This window comes from Oryzias latipes, chromosome 3 (assembly GCF_053564925.1).
Source record: "Oryzias latipes strain Hd-rR chromosome 3, Olatipes_Hd-rR_3.1".
Lineage (NCBI taxonomy): Eukaryota > Metazoa > Chordata > Actinopteri > Beloniformes > Adrianichthyidae > Oryzias > Oryzias latipes.
The window spans coordinates 41,247,128-41,265,061 of record NC_136239.1 but is presented as its reverse complement, the minus strand read 5'-3'; the positions used below and the strand labels follow the sequence as shown (position 1 = coordinate 41,265,061).

The 17,934-nt window shown below is 44.5% G+C and overlaps 1 protein-coding gene across 1 annotated transcript in view; it reads left to right on the top strand.

The window, feature by feature from the left end:
* The window catches only part of LOC111947180 (aerolysin-like protein), a 70,451-nt gene extending 55,168 nt beyond the window's left edge, over positions 1-15,283 (top strand). Inside the window, exons 2-3 of the mRNA XM_023953748.2 lie at positions 13,148-13,311; positions 13,906-15,283. Of these exons, the coding sequence (XP_023809516.1) occupies positions 13,920-14,861 (942 nt within the window). The 5' untranslated portion in view covers positions 13,148-13,311; positions 13,906-13,919 and the 3' untranslated portion in view covers positions 14,862-15,283. The remainder of the gene's footprint in view (positions 1-13,147; positions 13,312-13,905) is intronic.
* The last annotated feature ends 2,651 nt before the right edge of the window (positions 15,284-17,934 follow it).

Below are 17,934 nucleotides of genomic sequence, written 5' to 3'. Positions count from 1 at the left end.
CCTTAGGGCATCATTATAGGCAATGTGTAGCTTCCTCATGCTGGATGCCCTATAATTTTTCCACAGGTGGGCAGTATACAAAGGTGTGCAGTAAGTTTTGAATAAAAGAATTGTAAGATTGTCCAAGCATGAATAAAACCTGCGTGCAAGCATGTTTCCCTGAGTCTATAAAATACACCGTTGTCTGTGGATATCATCATCATCTTATCTTTGATGATACGACCAAGATATTTGACTTTGTGACAGACAGCAAGCTCAGAATCAGACAGTTTAAAAGCAGGAAAATTCAATTCAATGTCATCCTTTGTCCGACAAATCATGACAGCACTTTTGCTGGAGTTATATAAAATATCATTCTTAAAACCAAATTCTGAACAGACATTTAAAGGTTGTTGTAAACCGGAGCTGCTGGGGCTTGTTTGGTGGAGTGGAATTATCCCAAAGCAGAGACTGAAGCCGAGGGCAGGTTGACAATTTTATTCCTCAGGAACAAAAACTAAATCAGACAGAATGTTGAATTCACAGAGCTAGACCGATAAACAGGACTGGTGCTAAGAGCCACTGAATAATAATAATCCAGCAGGGAGCAGTGACGGGCTCAGGCTTTTAAAGACTGTGACGAAATGAAGATCAGGTGTGCAGTGTAGAGAGTAGGGGTGTGTATCGGCAAGAGTCTGGCGATACAATACGTATCCCGATATTTTACCGAAACATGTTTTCTTTCTGTTTTTTTAAATATGACTTTGAAAAAAACTCAACCTGAATTTTAATGTCTTCCACTGTAATAAAATGGTTAAATTCGGTTTAATGATCACAATGTTAAGCACTGCAATTGTATCTCATATATAAGTTGCATTTACCAAAGCAAATTCATAGTGCTTTTATTTTGGTAAGTTAAAATATAGAAAGGGAACAGTCAACATAGTCTGATTTAAAAAAATACATTTTTTTTTTCAGTGTAAGAAAAAACAAAGAATGAATGAGCCTTAACCGATATGTTTCTATTGGGGAAATAAAATGCTGTTTATTTTTCAGATTTAATGTAGCTTCTCTAGTGCTTTTAAACAGTTCAGGAGCCTGAATAGTGCTTTAAAAATAAAGGGTGGGGTGTGGGGGACACACTGATTCTTTCCAGAAACAATAAGGTGTGATGATGAGGCAGCATGACAGAATGAAGGAAAGTTGCTTTAATGTGAAAAAAAGGGGCTTTGTTTACATTTCTGCTCTGTTGCACCTTTTCAGCCACGCTTCTCACACACGGAAGTAAACTGGTAACGCTGATCACCACAATGTCAGCCTTTTTCAGAGCGTTGTACACATCCCTCTGATCCATCAGGTCCCTAAACTAGAATCCATTGCTTTGAGGTTCTGCAGAACTTTAGCCCGCTTTGCTAGCATGTTAGCAGATGCTAAGCACATTAGCCTATTAGCTGCTGGCGTGCTTTATTGTCTATCTTATTTATCTGAGCCGCTAAAAAGCACAACAATCCACGTTTTCATATCTTACTGGCAGCAACATGGCACAGAGTTTCTGCTTGGTATCCATTCAAGTAAAAACTAAATAGTTCATGTCTCATAACAGCAGAACAAGCTGCCTCTGGCGGCAGCCTACCTGTTGTCTTGTGCCGAGTAGAGCTGCTTTAAGAGGCTCGGTGTGCTCTGCTGCCAACTAGCGGTCGGAGGGTGAAGTGGACAACAAGAGTCAGACGCTGAAGGACGCTCAGAAATAATTAAATAAATATCGATTTGGCAGCATTTTGAATCGATACAAGTACAGTAAACCCTTATTTTTCGCAGGGGTTACGTTCCAAAAAGAACCCGTGATAGGCAAAATCCGTGAAGTAGAAACCTTTATCTTTTTTACTATTATTATACAATTAAATACTCTATTATACATTGAAAAAGAAAGAACAAACCATTTTACAGGCTCAAGCATTTGTTTCACAAATAAAAGTACTTTAGAAACGTTTTTTTACTGTACTGTCAAATAATAATTTTAATCATCGATGTGAACAGAAGGCTTCAAATTGCGGAGATTAACCCCGCCCACCGCGACCCGAGTAATTGGATTAAATGGGAGAAAATTTAAAATGATGATTAAAAAAAAATACAAAGTACAGTGGGACAGATAGTGACTCAGGTGTATTTCACTGCTCTTCAGACTGAGCCGCTGCCTCCTGACTCCGCTCTGCAGTGTTTTCTCCTTTTGAAGCCCACGGTGCAGGCTGTCAGGTTTGGGGGAAGAACACAGTGATAGGCAGTTGGTGTCACTCTTTTTTCTATGGGTTTTAGAGAAACTCGAAATTGCTAGAGAATTTGCACGTACGTAATGTCAATTTGGCAAGCTGATTTACGTACGTGTACATATTAAACTGCAACGTTATTGACGCACAGGTAGAGAAGAAGCGGAGTGACTTTTTAGCCAATCAGAATGCAGAACACAATGCACGATGCAAATCCGTGAAGTAGCGAAACCGTGAAAAGTAAACCGTGTTATAGCGAGGGATCACTGTATTGCCAAATGACGTATTGCGATATATCGCCGAATCGATTTTTTCTTACACCCCTAGTAGAGAGGCATCAGGGAAAAGGTCAGCCACGCCCCCCTGCACACACTGACCATAACAGGGCTGACGACAACTAAATCATCTGTGTACATTAGATGATTTACCTTAAAACCACCGACCATGCAACCGGTATTACATGCATTCAAGTCCTTCGACAGGTCATCAATGTCCAAGTTAAAAAGGAGTGGGGATAGAATACCTCCCTGTCGTACTCCGTTGGTCATACCAAACGGGGAAGACACGCCTGATCCCCACATAACCACCATTTTCTGATGGGCATAGCAGAAGGCTAGTAGTCTTAAAATATACCATGGAACACCCCGATTTTTCATTTTGATATAAAGTTTGGTGTGATTAACCCTGTCGAAGGCTTTAGATGCGTCAATAAAACACATAAGTACAGATGAATTTCCTTGTCTGTACTTATAAACTATTTATTTTAACGCAAAAATGCAAATGTCTGTCCCATGTTGAGGTTTAAAACCAAACTGATTATCAGCAGATAAGATAAAATCATCAATCGTAAGGGATACAATTCTTTCTAAAACCTTTGAGAGGACCCCGGCTAAGGCTATTGGTCTGTAGTTGTTAATGGAGTCAAGCTTGCCTGTCTTGTTTTTAATTACATGCACCAACAATACAGACATCATTGAGTCAGGTAATACCCCATGAGTCAGAAATCCAGTAAAACAAATGGCAAGAAGCGGCAAAATCCTCGGGCTGGCATATTTAAGATGCTCACTGGTGATGTGATCTAACCCACTTGTCACTTTAATCAGTGGGTCAAGCTGTTTCCTCCACAGAATAGCCACACCCCCTGTTATCCTCCCCCTAACTATTGATGTGCTGAGATCGGTGGTAGACTCCCCAGCGCCATAGAAGTCAGAGTTCAGGGTGTTCAATTTTTCCCGGTCCTGTTTAGAAATAAATGTCTCTTGAAGACACAAAATGTCACAAGTTTCCAGTGGTTTGTCTACAACTCTGCGGCGAGCGCAGGCCACAGCAGTTGTATGAAGCAACACGTATTGCCATAGCGTGTTAAGGACCTTGGACAGCAGCATTGCCCACCGCATTCAACGAAGTGCTCAGTCCAGCTACAGCGGTCTTTAATCAAAAGTGTTATACTTTTGTAGAGCTTTTTCAAATAAATAAATACATCAGACTTCTAAACATCTCTAAAAATCCAAGTATTGCTCACATTTGTGTTTATGAATGACTTATCAAGTGAATAATTATTTTGTTTGCACAAATTAATTATTGCGTGGCAACGAGATATTTAATAGAGGCATGTCCCTTCCCAAATGCCCCCCTTCTGCAAAGAAGAGGGGGGTCCCTGACTACCTGCTGCACCCTGATCGCTGGACTGGCTACAGCCTGGAGGACATGAAGGAGACCACTGATCATGAGAACCACAGGGCGGCGCACAACTTGCTTTCCAGTCTGTGGCCTGAAGAGGGGAACCGCCCCCTTGGTGACCCCCCCCCCCGCCACACAACTAGCAAAAGGGTTAGGGTTAGGGTTAAATGAAGAGGAAGAGCTACAGAAGGAGCTCGGATCACAAGGATGAGTGACAGAGCTCTCTGTACCGACACGTTCTCCTCAGAGTCAGCAAACCTGTTCTCCTCTGCTCCTTGCTCCCCCATGGAAAGTTTGAGGAGTTCACCTCATTCCACACTCGGCGCCGTCCAAAAACACAGTGGTGTCACCCCCCTCCCTGATTGAGGGGGGTCATACTAGCTTATCAAGGCTCTTTCAGAGACGCCTTTATGGCGTTTCATCGCTGCCATATATTGAATGAGTGCAAAGACAACTGAGCGGGTGTATTCAGGAAACGAGTGAGTGAACCTTACAACCGCGCAGGCGCAATTCTTTCATCTTCATCTTGAATTCTCTGGCAGCTGCTCTATTCCCGTGTTTCTCCACGTAGCTGATAGCTTGCAGTTAAACTCTGCTTCATAATCGTGTCTCTTTGCATTTCCAGGGTTTCCAAAACAAAGTTGTTCTGCATTATGCACATATCTGCACCTTTGTACTATAGGGGGGGGGGGTCTTCTTTCATGTCCTCCGCTCCGCTCTGTACATTTTGGAGAAAATTTAAGACTTTTAGGTTTGCCCTATGGTTGTGAAAGTACTCAATACAGAAACTATGATAAAAGGCAGAGAGGTACATGCAGCTCAAGAGCCGCCTGTCAATCCCCCCCCGCTCTAAAAAATGAAAGTCCTGCCCTGCTGTTTCACCGGATTTGACATGCAACTGTCAGGTTCGCAGAGATACCAAAGGTTCAGAAATGAAAATGCCAGGCAAAAGTATAGTTTAAAAATTTTTATACAGCGAAAAAATGTTGTATTAATACAGTTGTCCAGTCTTGATCTTTAAAAAATAGTTAAAACCCAACCCGAGTAAAATGGTTAAAAATACAGCTGGGACAACAGACTAAAAAATAATAAAATCCACCAGGATAAAACAGTTTTAAAAAACGGTAAGGCTGGATCAGCAGTCCAAATAAATAAATTAAAAAGAGCTTTCAATCCCAACTAAGTCTTAAGAGGGAAGAATCTGGTAGGAGCAGAGCTCAGTGTAGACAGGTCCAGCGCAGCTCCTCTAGTTGCAGCCTTTGGCCCTGCGACGTTCACTGAGGATGTAAAGAGACGTCCTTACTCTCAGCACTACAACAATGTCTGGACACACTCTCTCTCCAGAGTTAAAAGTGCCCACGTTCCTTTACTTAGCTGAGAAATCGCGTTGAATAGTTCCTCCCACACAGCGCGTCACGTCCAGGGCTCGTCTTCTTCTCTACCGATCCCGTCAAAGTCCTCACTTGCCTCGGATGTTTGAATTCCTCCAGTGAGCGCGCCTCCGTGTAGCTCTGCTGGGTCTCCGTGCAGTTCCTTCTCTCAGGCTCTTCCTCGTCGGAGCTTTGCCGTCTCTCTGCTCTCGCCTGCCCTCTGGCTTTTAAGAGAGGGCATGACGCCCACAGCCAATCGTATGGGGTTGGGGAGGGGTTTCCCAATTAGTCCTTTTTTTGTCCCTGTATGTCCTTCCACCAGGTAATAATTGACCAAATCACAGCAAACCAAAACATCACCGCACACAGAAAAACAAAACAAAGAAACAAACAAAGCATGCACCAAATTTGGGAAAAAAGGTAAACCTTCCGACATTTTCCCCCCCAACTTTAACATTGGTCGTCTCGGCCAATTACTCACTGTACCTTACAGGAGGCATGCCAATATTGGGGCGCTGGGAACGGCGTACTAGAGCCCCCTCACAAACTGCTGAATTTTCTGGAGGGTCAGGTGGTCTAGCCTGCTGGGGCATTTCAGCCTGGTGTCCATCTTGGTCTTCGGGTGCTCTTTGGCTAAGCACCAGCCTGGGAAGCCACAAGGTAGGAGGTGGCAGATTGTCCGGTTGCATCACTGGCCTCTCTGACTCCTGAAGCCCCGGATTTTCCTGCACCATGTCAACAGGGCACAAACGCAGATTGTTACGGTGAATTGTGCGTGTGGGAGCTTCCTTACCCTCTGGGCGAACAAGGTATACTGGGTGATCTTCTCTTAGCTGGTTCACCACAACGAATGGCTCTGGGGTCCACCTTGGCGCTAGCTTCCCCCTGGCCCTCCTGCGGAAGTTACGGATCAAGACACGCTCTCCTGGGAGCAAGGGTCGCAATCTTGCTTTTCGATTGTAGCGAGTCTGATCCTGTTCTCTCCTTTGTTCAGACTGTTGCTTGGCAGCCTGATATGCCTGGTTAAGGGCATGATGATGCTGCTTCACCCACCCTTCCAAGGTGCTTTTCTCAACAGTAGGGTGGAGGCCAGTTGTCCAATCCACTGGTAACCTAGCGTGCTTTCCAAAAACAATGAAATGTGGAGTCATCCCCGTAGTGCTATGGACTGTATTGTTGTATGCTTGAACCAAAGCAGGCAGTTTGCTTTACCACTCTGGTTGCTGCCTCTCACCCAGGGAGCTTAAGAGTCTTAGGAGCGTCTGGTTGAACCTCTCACAAGCTCCGTTACCTTGTGGGTGGTATGCTGTAGTACGGCTCTTTTGACATCCATAGAGTTGGCATAATTGGCTCATTAGTAAAGATTCAAAGGCGGCACCACGGTCTGTTAAAATGCGTTCTGGGCAACCAAAGGTATGGATCAGGTGATCATATAAGGCCCGCACTGTAGTGTCTGCGGCCTGGTCCTTGGTGGGCACTGCAATAGCATACTTTGAGAACAGGTCTGTGATTACCAGGATGTATTGGTACCTGTCACTTGGACGGCCTAGGGAGAGGTAGTCCACACCAACGACCTCAAAGGGGTATGATGTGCAGATAGGGTGGAGGGGCGCCCTCCCAGATGGTCCAGCTTTATTGATGATGCATTGTGTACAGGAATCCGTCCAGACCCTGATATCCTGTGACATCCCTGGCCAGTAACAGCGCTGTCGAATGGCCATATAGGTCCTCTCGCTGCTTGGATGACCCATGTCCTCATGATATGTCCTCCAGATGTCCCTCGTTTCCTGTTTGGGGATGAGTACCTGGAAGATGGCAAGTCCAGAACCTGGCTCTTTCCATTCCCTCCCCAGGACACCATCCCTTAGGAAAATCTTGTCCCATTCCTTTATCAGTCCCTTTTGATACAGAGAGGAATCCTCACACACCTCAGGTCTGCAGAGTCTCTGTTTCTTCTGTTCATGGAGCTGTGACAGATCTTTGTCCTTGGCCTGTCGCTCCTGCCATGACTCATCTGCATCTGCTCGCACCACCCATGCTGAGGAATCTGACTTCTGTTCTGGGAGCCTGGAAAGTGCATCAGCATTTTTATTTTGTACACCAGGACGATATTTAATTGTGTACCTGAAATTTGCAAGCTGAGCCACCCAGCGTTGTTCCGCAGCTCCCAACCGGGCCGTCTCCAGGTGCACAAGTGGATTGTTATCTGTGAAGATGGTAAATTCAGAGCCATACAAGTAGTCCTTAAATTTTTCCGTTACTGCCCACTTTAATGCCAGCAGCTCTAGCTTGAACGAGCAATAGTTCTGGTCATTGCGTTCTGTGGGATGAAGGCTTCTGCTTGCATATGCAATGACTCTCTCCTTCTCGTCTTGAACCTGGGCCAGCACTGCTCCCAAGCCCTCAAAGCTTGCGTCCGTGTACAACCTGAAAGGCTGGGAGAAATCAGCATAAGCCAAAACAGGAGCGCTCAGCAAGGCCTGCTTCAGTTTGTCAAAAGCTTGCTGGCACTGCTCAGTCCAAGTCACTGGAGTGGGTTTCTTTCCGGAGGTGTTGTGGGTGAGCATATTTAGAGGTGTTGCAATTTTTGAAAAGTGAGGAATGAACCTTCTATAATAGCCAGCGAAACCCAAAAAGGATCTCACTTGCCTCACAGTCTGGGGTACAGGCCATTCTCTCACTGCCATCGTCTTAGAGGGGTCAGTGGATACTCCCCCTTCACTGATGACGTGCCCCAAGTAAGTCACCCTGCGCTGGAACAAATTACATTTTTTGGGTTGCAGCTTTAAGCCATGCTGAGCCAGCCTTTCAAACACCTCTTCCAGGTGTTTGACATGGCTACTAAAATCAGGGGAGAAAACCACAACGTCATCCAGATAAATCAAGAGGGAGTCATTGACTAGATTACCCAAGCACCGCTGCATTGCCGCTGAAAGGTGGCTGGAGCATTGCACAGGCCGAACGGCATCCGCTCAAACTCATATAGGCCAAACGGTGTGGTAAACGCTGTTTTTTCTCTGTCGACAGGATCCATCTCCACCTGCCAGTATCCGCTGGCCAGGTCCAATGTGGAGTACCATTTAGCTGCCTTCAGTCCTGTCAGGGACTCCTCAATGCGGGGTAGGGGATAGGCGTCTTTATGGGTGAGTGCGTTCAATCTCCTGTAGTCGACACAAAATCTCCAGCTTCCATCCTTCTTGTTCACCAGTACAATTGGTGCCGCCCATGGACTAGAGCTTTCCCTCACCACTCCGCTTCCCAACATATTTTTTAAGAGCGCCTGTAGCTCTTGGTATAAGCTAGGGGGTACGGGGCGGTACCGCTCATGACTAGGGGGTGCAGAGCCAGTGGGTATTTGATGTCTCAAATACCCACTGGCTTTCAGCCAATCAGATCAACCAGAAAGGTTACCGCACCCAAGTAAGTTTTTTGGGAGACCGCAGCGCGGATGCTGCCAGTGCCCCTTCTGCGGATTATTTCTGGTTTTAGGTCACCGTTTGGCTGTCACTATGGATCCCAGGTATGCAAAGGTCTTTACAGGCTTGATGAGATCATTGCCGAGCCGGAGGGGCGGTGGGTCTTGGCCATCACCAGCTTGCATAAATGTGTTTTTGTCCAGTTCACCTGGAGACCATTCTTACTTGTCATGGTGGCCTGTCAAACTCCTCCCCCTCCCAGCTGTGCTGCTCATCCATCTCAGCTGTGACTACTCAACTCATCAAGCCACCTGCTACTTAAGGAGACCCAGCTTCATCACTCTTCGCCAGTTCGTTAATCCTGATGGTTTTCACTTCATGCCAAGAGTGTTACATGAGTCTTATCACCGCGAGCAGCAGAAGCCACAGCTCTCCATCACTGACGCCGCCTGCCATTGTGAGCCACAGTCTCTGTGCTCCCCAAGATCTCCCCAGCCACGCCACTCACCTAGAACTCAAGCCACGAACTCTTTCTCGCCTCTCGCTCAGGGAGCTTGCCACAAACGAAACCAGAGCCTCCAATCAAGAGCCGCAGCCACGTTGCCCACAGCTCCGACCAGATCAACCAAGAACTCAAATAAACTCCTTACTTACCTTTCACTTACCTGTCTCTGCCTTCTGGGTTTCAGCATCTGGGTCCGTCCCGTGTTCTAGTCATGACATTACTTGCTCCAATACTGTTAACTGCCAGAGCATTTCTTTGCTAGCTAAGGGTTGTGTTGAGCAGGATGGTGTTGTCAGCATACTCCAGGTCAGTAAAATGGTAATCTAGCTTTTATCTTAGCATAAGCTCACGAGGCTTCAATTTTTTGTGTGAATCTAACCCTCACAATGCCAAAGTGAAAAGTTTATTCTAAGAAACGGGTCTGACCTGGGTCTCCTCTTCATCTGTTTTGGGGTTTAGATCTGACCTAGGAGTGTCTTCCTCATCGAAACTGACTAGGAAAACACCCCAGGTCAGATCCGATTCCAGAAACTGGAGTTTTCTGAGCAAAGGATGCAAAGATGCCAATGATGCTCAGCTCCATCCGAATAATGCTAGAGGAAATAATAATCAATGGATTTGATCAGAGCATAATTAAATGCAAAGATGATACAAGCTAACGTATGAAAAACTGAATGGTTCAGAATGAGCTCAGTAAGAAGAAGAAAATGAAGAGGAAAAGTGTGAGGGATTGAGCGGCCAAAGAGGACGGATAAACAAGTTTATCAAAAAATTGAAGTTTTAATTTTTCTCAAAAAATGTGAAAAGATTTACAAACTGGGCCTTTATAAGAGGTCGACAGAAACATAATTAACTCAGGCAACATACTTAACTTTAACTGAAGCAACTGAACAGACCAAGCAACAGAAACAAACGGAGAAAAATAATCAAAAGTGGAACAAAATGAATAATTGTCCAATTGTCTGACCTTCTCACAGCATTTAAAGGCTGTGAGGACTTGACTTTCTCTTTTGCCAGTCCTCCCAGCACAGCTCCAGGAGCAGAACCCCAGCCACAGGGACCAGTAGCCCCCTCAGCACTGGCAACTCAAAAAACAAGTGACAAACCAAAATGAGTAAATTAACAATACATGAATATGTCTGTGCTACCAATGCATACTGAAACCAAAGAATAAATGTATATTTAAACTTACAGAAATGTGTTTAATAATCAAGAGTCTGAAAAAATGAAGTTAAAAAGAAAGTGTGCAATGCCAGGGGGAGGTTACCGCAATTTTGTTGTGGGTGTGGCAGCGCATGCTGCCATCACAAAGAGAAAATAAAGAGGATGAGCTACAGAAGGAGCTCGGATCACAAGGATGAGTGACAAAGCTCTCTGACAGGTTCTCCTCAGAGTCAGCAAACCTGTTCTCCTCTACTCCTCGCTCTCCCATGGAAAGTTTGTGGAGGAGTTCACCTCATTCCAAACCAGCTAAAGGAGTTTTGCTGTGATTTGCATTTCCACATTTCCTCCCTGAGACGAACCTGCCTGTCCAGTCCCTATTTCAACATGCAGTTTCATCAAAAGTGTTACACTTTTGTAGAGCTTTTTCAAATAAATAAATACATCAGACCTCTAAACATCTCTAAAAATCCAAATATTGCTCACATCCGTGTTCATGACTGACTTATCAAGTGAATAATTATTTCGATGGCACAAATTAATTATTACGTGGAAACGACATATTTGTTGGAGCAGTGTTTTTCAATCTTTGTTGAGCCACGGCACACTTTAACCTTGACAAAAATTCCGCGGCACACCAGCATCCAGAAATAAAAAAAAGGAGAAACTCATATTCTGTATTGATCTACGTCCCTCCAAAATCTCACGTGAATTTTAGTGATAATTGTGGCAGAAAAAGGTGGAAGCTGCAGCTGTTTTTTCTAAAAGTTGTGATAAAAGTTAAGACAAAAGATGTAAAAACTGTTTTATGCGTGTTCGTTGTGGTTTCAAGACGTTTAACAGGGAAAATTTGTTGCAGCGCAGATACACTGTCACTTTAACCCAATGCATCCTGGGAGATGTAGTGATGTCAGACAGACTCTCTGAGCTTCATTGTTTTGTTCACTTGTTCCACGGTCTGACACCGGATCCCGCGGAAAGCTACACTGCCAAAGACGAGTTTTAGCTTAAACTTCAACCACTTCTGATTGGTCAGAGTGATGACATGTGATTAAGCCTCCAAGAATGATTGGTGGGGACAGTTGAGGGGGCGGGACTTTTCCTAATACAGCTTAAGCTGCAGCTAAATCATGGTACCGTCATTCTTATCAAAGTATCTTTAATACAATCAAATAAACACAAAAAAAAGTATTTTATGATCTTTCTTATTCCTAACTACTCAGTGTTTTATCAGGGCCTGTTTGGATGAACACAGAGCTGAAATCCTGGAGATGGAAATGTTTTTAGATCAGTTAATGAGGGCAATTTCCCACGGCACACCTGACTGTCTGTGCCGAGGTACACCAGTTGAAAAACAATGTGTTAGGGGCATGAGAGCATGCCCCCTCCCAAATGCCCCCCTCCTACAAAGAAGAGGGGGGTCCCAGACTACCTGCTTCACCCTAATCGCTGGAGACGCTACAGCCTGGAGGATGTGAGGCTCTGAAGCACTGTGCCTCATGTCTGACAGCAGGACTCAATGTTAACAGTAACGTGCGGTCAGAGTGATGCTATATGGGTGAAGAAAACCTGCAGATGAGGCATGCTTCGCCAGCAGGGGCAGATGTCAGCTGACAGCTGCTTTGTAGTTACACTGGTGCCATAGAAACAGAACAGAAGAGGACGACTGTCTCCATTGAGAGGGAGAAACTCATATAAACTAAAGAAAAATAAAGAAGACTTTCCAACAGATCATACAGCTTTTTGTGGATGGACTGAGAAAGTAAGATGTGATCGCTCGGGGGGCGGTTGTTCTCTGCCTGCTGCTGTGTGGCTTTGGGGGTTCTGGCTGCTGCTGCTGCTGCGGCGGGGGTCTGGGTGTGGGGGTGGCTGGGCACTCTCCCTTCTTTCCACATTCCTCCATACATTTTAGAAGAAAATAAACACTCACTTAAGGACAGGTGTTAGTTCACCTTTGCACTAATATTTTGCATGACTGAATAAAATATTTCAAACTAGTTGGTTTGAAGACATAAGTATGCGTGTGTGAACACTATCTGTTTTGTGTACATGTTGACATGTGGACATTTTTGCAGCTAGCAGGTGTGTTGATAACATTTTTAATGTGTGTGGACAGGCCCCGCCCTTTGATTGATTTGTACTACATCTGTACCTTACCGTAATGATAAACATCCAGTAACTTGTTGCTTTCTCCTGCATGATGGTTTTATCCCCCTCCCCCTCCTATTATCACCCTCCTATTCCCCCCTTTCTAACATCCCTCTCTCTTCTTCCTTTCTTTCCTTTTCCGTCTAATCCAACAAAAAAGATTTTTAAAAACGATTAAAATGAATAAAGTCTGGCCTCGATTACAAAAGGGGTTTATTCAGACATGCCTCTGGTTTGTCAGAAGATTAATAACCCCTCTTGTTAAAGTAAAATATGTCCAACACAAGAGGCCCTCAGCTCTCATCTGTCTGCCCAGCTGCTGGACAGGACAAGTTAAAAAAAAAAAAAAATAAAATAAAAAAGTAAGTAAGGCAAAACATGTTTTTTAATGTTTGTTTTACTTTTAAATAACATGGAAGTATGTGAAAAAAATGTAAGTATTTGACAACTAAATTGCAGGCCTAAATTTTTTTATGATATACACAGGAAGAGTATTCTATCAATCTCTGTAAAAGAAAAATTCTCTTTTGGACGAATATTTTATTGTGTGTATTTTCTAAGCTGTTACCTGCCGTTGGATGAATGGTGAAATATTTAGTTCATTCATTGTCAATCTGACTCCAGAGGAGTCAGTGCCTCACCAGCCATCAACCTCACTGCACGTCACTGCCTGGGCCCCACCCTCAGGTCTATATAAGAGAGAGCAGCTTCAGTCTGAGCAGCACAGAGAAGGGAGCCACACCACCCAGAACCAAGACCCAAGGTCCAATCAAAGGTCTAACTTTGCTGTGAGTATTGTAAGAACCTGGGATGGAATCCCACAGTAAGAAGTTTGTCTTTAAATCACCAGATTGGATGTCTGGAGGAAAATTTAGATTTTTATTGCGGAAAATCATTTGTTCTTTGGTGTGATTGTTCATTTATAGTCTGTAGTTTAAGAAGAGCCCGGTTGCTTTGAGAGGGTTGCGTCAGGAAGGGCATCCGGCGTAAAACATTGCCAAGTTTACCGTGCGACTCGTTCGCTGTGGCGACCCCTGATGGGAAAAGCCGAAAGAGAAACAGTTTAAGACGTAGGTATGGCTGTGGCCGCATTTAGTTTGAATTTTCTTTTTATCATGTGTCCTTTATTTCTGTCAGAGTGGGACCTCATTTTTTCTTTGAGTGTCTGTCTCTGAAAATTTTCTCGTGGAGGCCAGAGAATGCCGATATATTGCAACCTGTCTCCAGCCCAGCTCTGCTTACCTTGACTGTGTTGAGCTGACTTGTGTCTTTTACATTGTACTGCTCTATGCAGTGTTTTGTGCTCATTCCCACTCTGTGTAGTCTTTGGTTGAACCTTGAGTCTCTGACTGACACAGAGGTTGTTCTTGTTCTTCTTACAGGTTCTACCACAGAGATGTCTTACCTGGCACCTTGGACTATTATTGGGGGACACGGCGGTCATTCTTTTACTTTCACCGGGGAAAGCAACGGGGCCACGCTAAAGAAGCTGTGGGTGTGGGTGGGAGAGTGGCAGGTGAGGGGCATCAAGGTTTGGCTGACCGATGGTCGGGTCCAGGAGTTTGGAAAGCCTGAAGGAGGATTTTCACAGATGGAATTTCAGGATGGCGAGCAGATTAAGTCGCTCTCGCTGTGGGGCAATGGTGCAGGAACTCGCCTTGGCGCCATCAGGATCAGGACAACATTATCCCAAGAATTCTTCCCACAGATGACCAAGTGGGGTCTGAAAAAAGAGTACCCCGTTGATGTTGGGTCTGGGATTTGTCTGGGAGTTGTAGGAAGGGGTGACGATGACATACATAATCTAGGGTTTTTGTTCCTCAACACCATCAAGTCAACCAAGCTGATCAACGTGTCCTACCCCACCCTCCGCCAGGAGATCCCACAGATGGCCACAGAGGAGATCAAGGCTGTCACTTACACCAATAACACCAGCGTGGCTCAGTCCTACACAGTTGAATCCAGTAAAACCATCACCAAGAAATCCTCCTGGTCCGTGTCAAACAAAATGGAAGCGACCTTCAGTTTTGAGGTCACGGCAGGGATACCAGAGTTGGTCGATGCGTCTACTGGCTTCAGCTTGACTACCAGTACAAAAAGCTCCTACGGTCTAGAGAACACCGATGAGAGGAATGAGAAGTTCACTTTCCCGGTCAACGTTCCTCCTGGGAAGACGGTGGATGTGAAAGTCACCATTGGCAGAGCCACTATGGATCTCCCTTACATGGGAAGGGTGAAGATAACCTGCTACAACGGGGTAACCCTCAAGATCAACATCAGTGGGATCTACAAAGGCGTCACCTACACCAACGCTGAAACCATCGTGACAGAAAAGTGAATCCGACTGATTAGCTCCTCATGCTTCCTTTCCTCATTCAGCCATTTTCTGTCCTCACCTGTAAACACTATATCATGACCTTGTAACAACCCAAAGATGACTCTTTGACCTTTGTGATAATTACTGCTGGATTTTTCCTTTCCTGGGTTTTGTGTGTAGATCACCGTCACTAAAAACCCAATGTTCATAGTGGAGTCTACTGTGTCTTCCATAGTCTTTAGAGCATTGACTTATTGGCCCACAACAGGCAATGTCTTCCTTGGAAGTGTCATGTAATCATTGTTTTAATGCTTGTTCTTATCTGTAATCTTTATCTTGGGCAAAGTTTTTGTGAAGTGGAGACATTTCTACTTCTAAGTGCTGTTCTGAAGCTAGCTGCTTCTGCTATCGTCTGCAATAAATCTTTCCAATCCAATAAGAAACTCAAGTGTCTGTGTAGGTGCCATGAATTAATGAATTAATGAATTTCTTATGTTGAATGAATATAGATTTTTTTTGATTATAGGTTATTGTAGGTAGGATCAGCTGGTGGGTCACATGTTTGTGGGCGGTGACATTAATTGACTATAACTCACCTGTGGTTTTTCCTTGTGTAAGATGAAAGGGGGGGTGAGCTGGGTTGCCGTATTGTTTGTTGACCGCTTTTTTGCGCGTTATATGCTCTCTACGCTTTAAATATATTTATTTATGTTACCTTTAATTACCCTTTTTTTGTCACTATTAAAAGTTCGGGAAACAAACTTCATTATGCATGGTCCATTTTTTGAGCTCGAGCGCGTCATTCATTAACTCAGACCCAGTATCATTCTCTCAGCGACTGTTTGGTTTTGTAGTCGCTACATTTTTGTCAACAAAAAATAAAGGCCAATAAACACGGATATTATGTGATTGAGCAACGGAGCTTAGATTTGGAGTTACAAAGGAGGATTCAGTTACACGGACATTGGAGAAAGTGGAGGTAGGCGCTGGCTGTCAAGTTAAGGAGGAGCTGCTATCAAAGCGAACTACAGCCAGGTAAGACCACCTGTGGATGCGCATGGAAGCTGTGCCTGTGGAAGGACTGCAGTTCAAAAGTTTAAAGATTGGAAGCGATTGTCTGGCTCGTGGCTGAAGGAGCTTTAGTTCTGCGCAAAACATTCCGATGCTGAGTGACTTTATGCTGATTGACGCAAAGAGGTGACACGTGAATGCGCTCTATTGGTGAAGTTGCCGCTCCGCTGTTCTTGTGCCAAATATGGAGATTATTTGGATAAAGTTTATTTTGCTCCCATGAAGACAGTATCCAAAGGTGGCTAAAGAATGAAATATGCTAAAATCACGCTGATGCTGCATGTTTTGAAATGAACAAACATTGAATGAAATGAATGAATGAAGGACTGATTAAAATGGAGCGTGATAAAAGACTGATTAAACCCACGGCCAAGGCGTTGGCAAATACAATCGACAAGCTTCAACATGAACGAAAAATAGCAGTTGATAAAATGAAATCACTTATACCAGAAATGCAATCACTTATGAAGACAAAAGAAAATGTTTCACCTGTTCAGTCATGTTTCAAGAAATTGAATCAATTTTGTGTAACTGCTATTTCCTCACATGGGGCCTCATTTATAAAACTCTGCGTAGGATTTGCGTCAGAAGTGGCGTACGGATGAATCATAGGATGTGCGTACGCACAGAAATATTCGGATTTATAAAACCGTGCGCACGCACATCCTACGCATCTTTCCCTTAATAAATCACAACCAATTCTAAATGTAGAGCGGCTTTTGTGGCTTCATGACACGCCCATAGTTGCCCATAAATAGTCCGTGAAACGCCCACAAATGAATATTCATTGATTGGGAAACCATGGCACACACCGAGAGGAAATCAAAAAAAACGTATCTTCACTCAATGTGAAGTAGAAGTTATCGTTGGCGAGGTGGAAAAGAGGAGAAAAGTGTTGTTTGGAGGGCACAGTGTGGGCATTACTAATGCCAAAAAGGCACGTGAGTTGCAGACGCCGTTATGCTGTAGCCTCACAACCTCGGACCGTGGTTAAATAAAAAAGAAATGGTCGGACATCAAAGTCGAGGCAAAAAAACGTCTGGCGCTGCATCGCCAGAGTGTCTCTGCCACGAGGGGGGGGGGGGGGGGGGGGGACACCGGAGCTGACCCCTCTTAATGAGAGACAAGCGGCAATAATTGGGGAATCCCTTAGTGGAGTGGTGACTGAGGCGCAGGGGGACGCCGACGCGCCAGATGCACCGGGTGACACCCCCCCAAAAGCCCGCAGAGGTCCAACAGGACGGCTCGAGGAAGTAGGAACCGGCTCATAAGCCACTCGTCCTCGTTTGCCAGTGGGTCTTCTTGCTGTCTAAAGATGCGTTCACTCTGAATTCTTCCATTTGCCACATCTTCTAAGAGCGCCAGATCAGCCATTGTGCGTCATTACGCATTGTGATGGGGCATTTTATTTCCATCCATTTAATTACATCTGACAAGCTACAGATGTCGGTAATAATCGACGTGGAAATGGGAAATTGATCAGCGCAAATGTAATTTCTTGTTGCTTTCTGAATGGTTGAGACATACGCCATACATTGTTTTATCAAAAATAAAACGAACTATCTATATGCATGAATACCATAAATCTGTAGCTTATGAAGACATGTTTTACTATGTAAACAACTTTCCCTAGTGGACAATTAATGCATCTCTCTCTATCTTTTTTTTTTTTTTTACCTTGTCCTGTCCAACAGCTGGGCAAACAGATGAGAGCTGAGGGCCTCTTGTGTTGGACATATTTTACTTTAACAAGAGGGGTTATTAATCTTCAGACAAACCAAAGGTATGTCTGAATAAACCCCTTTTGTAATTGAGGCCAAACTTTATTAATTTCAAACATGTTTGAAGATCTTTGGTGTTGGACCGGACGGAAAAGGAAAGAGGGGAAGAAGAGAGAGGGACGTTAGAAAGAGGGGGGGAAGGAGGGTGATAGTAGGAGGGGAAGGGGGATAAGACCATGAAGCAGCATAGAGCAACAAGTTTACTGGTTGTTAATCACCATGGTAAGGCTCAAATGCAGTAC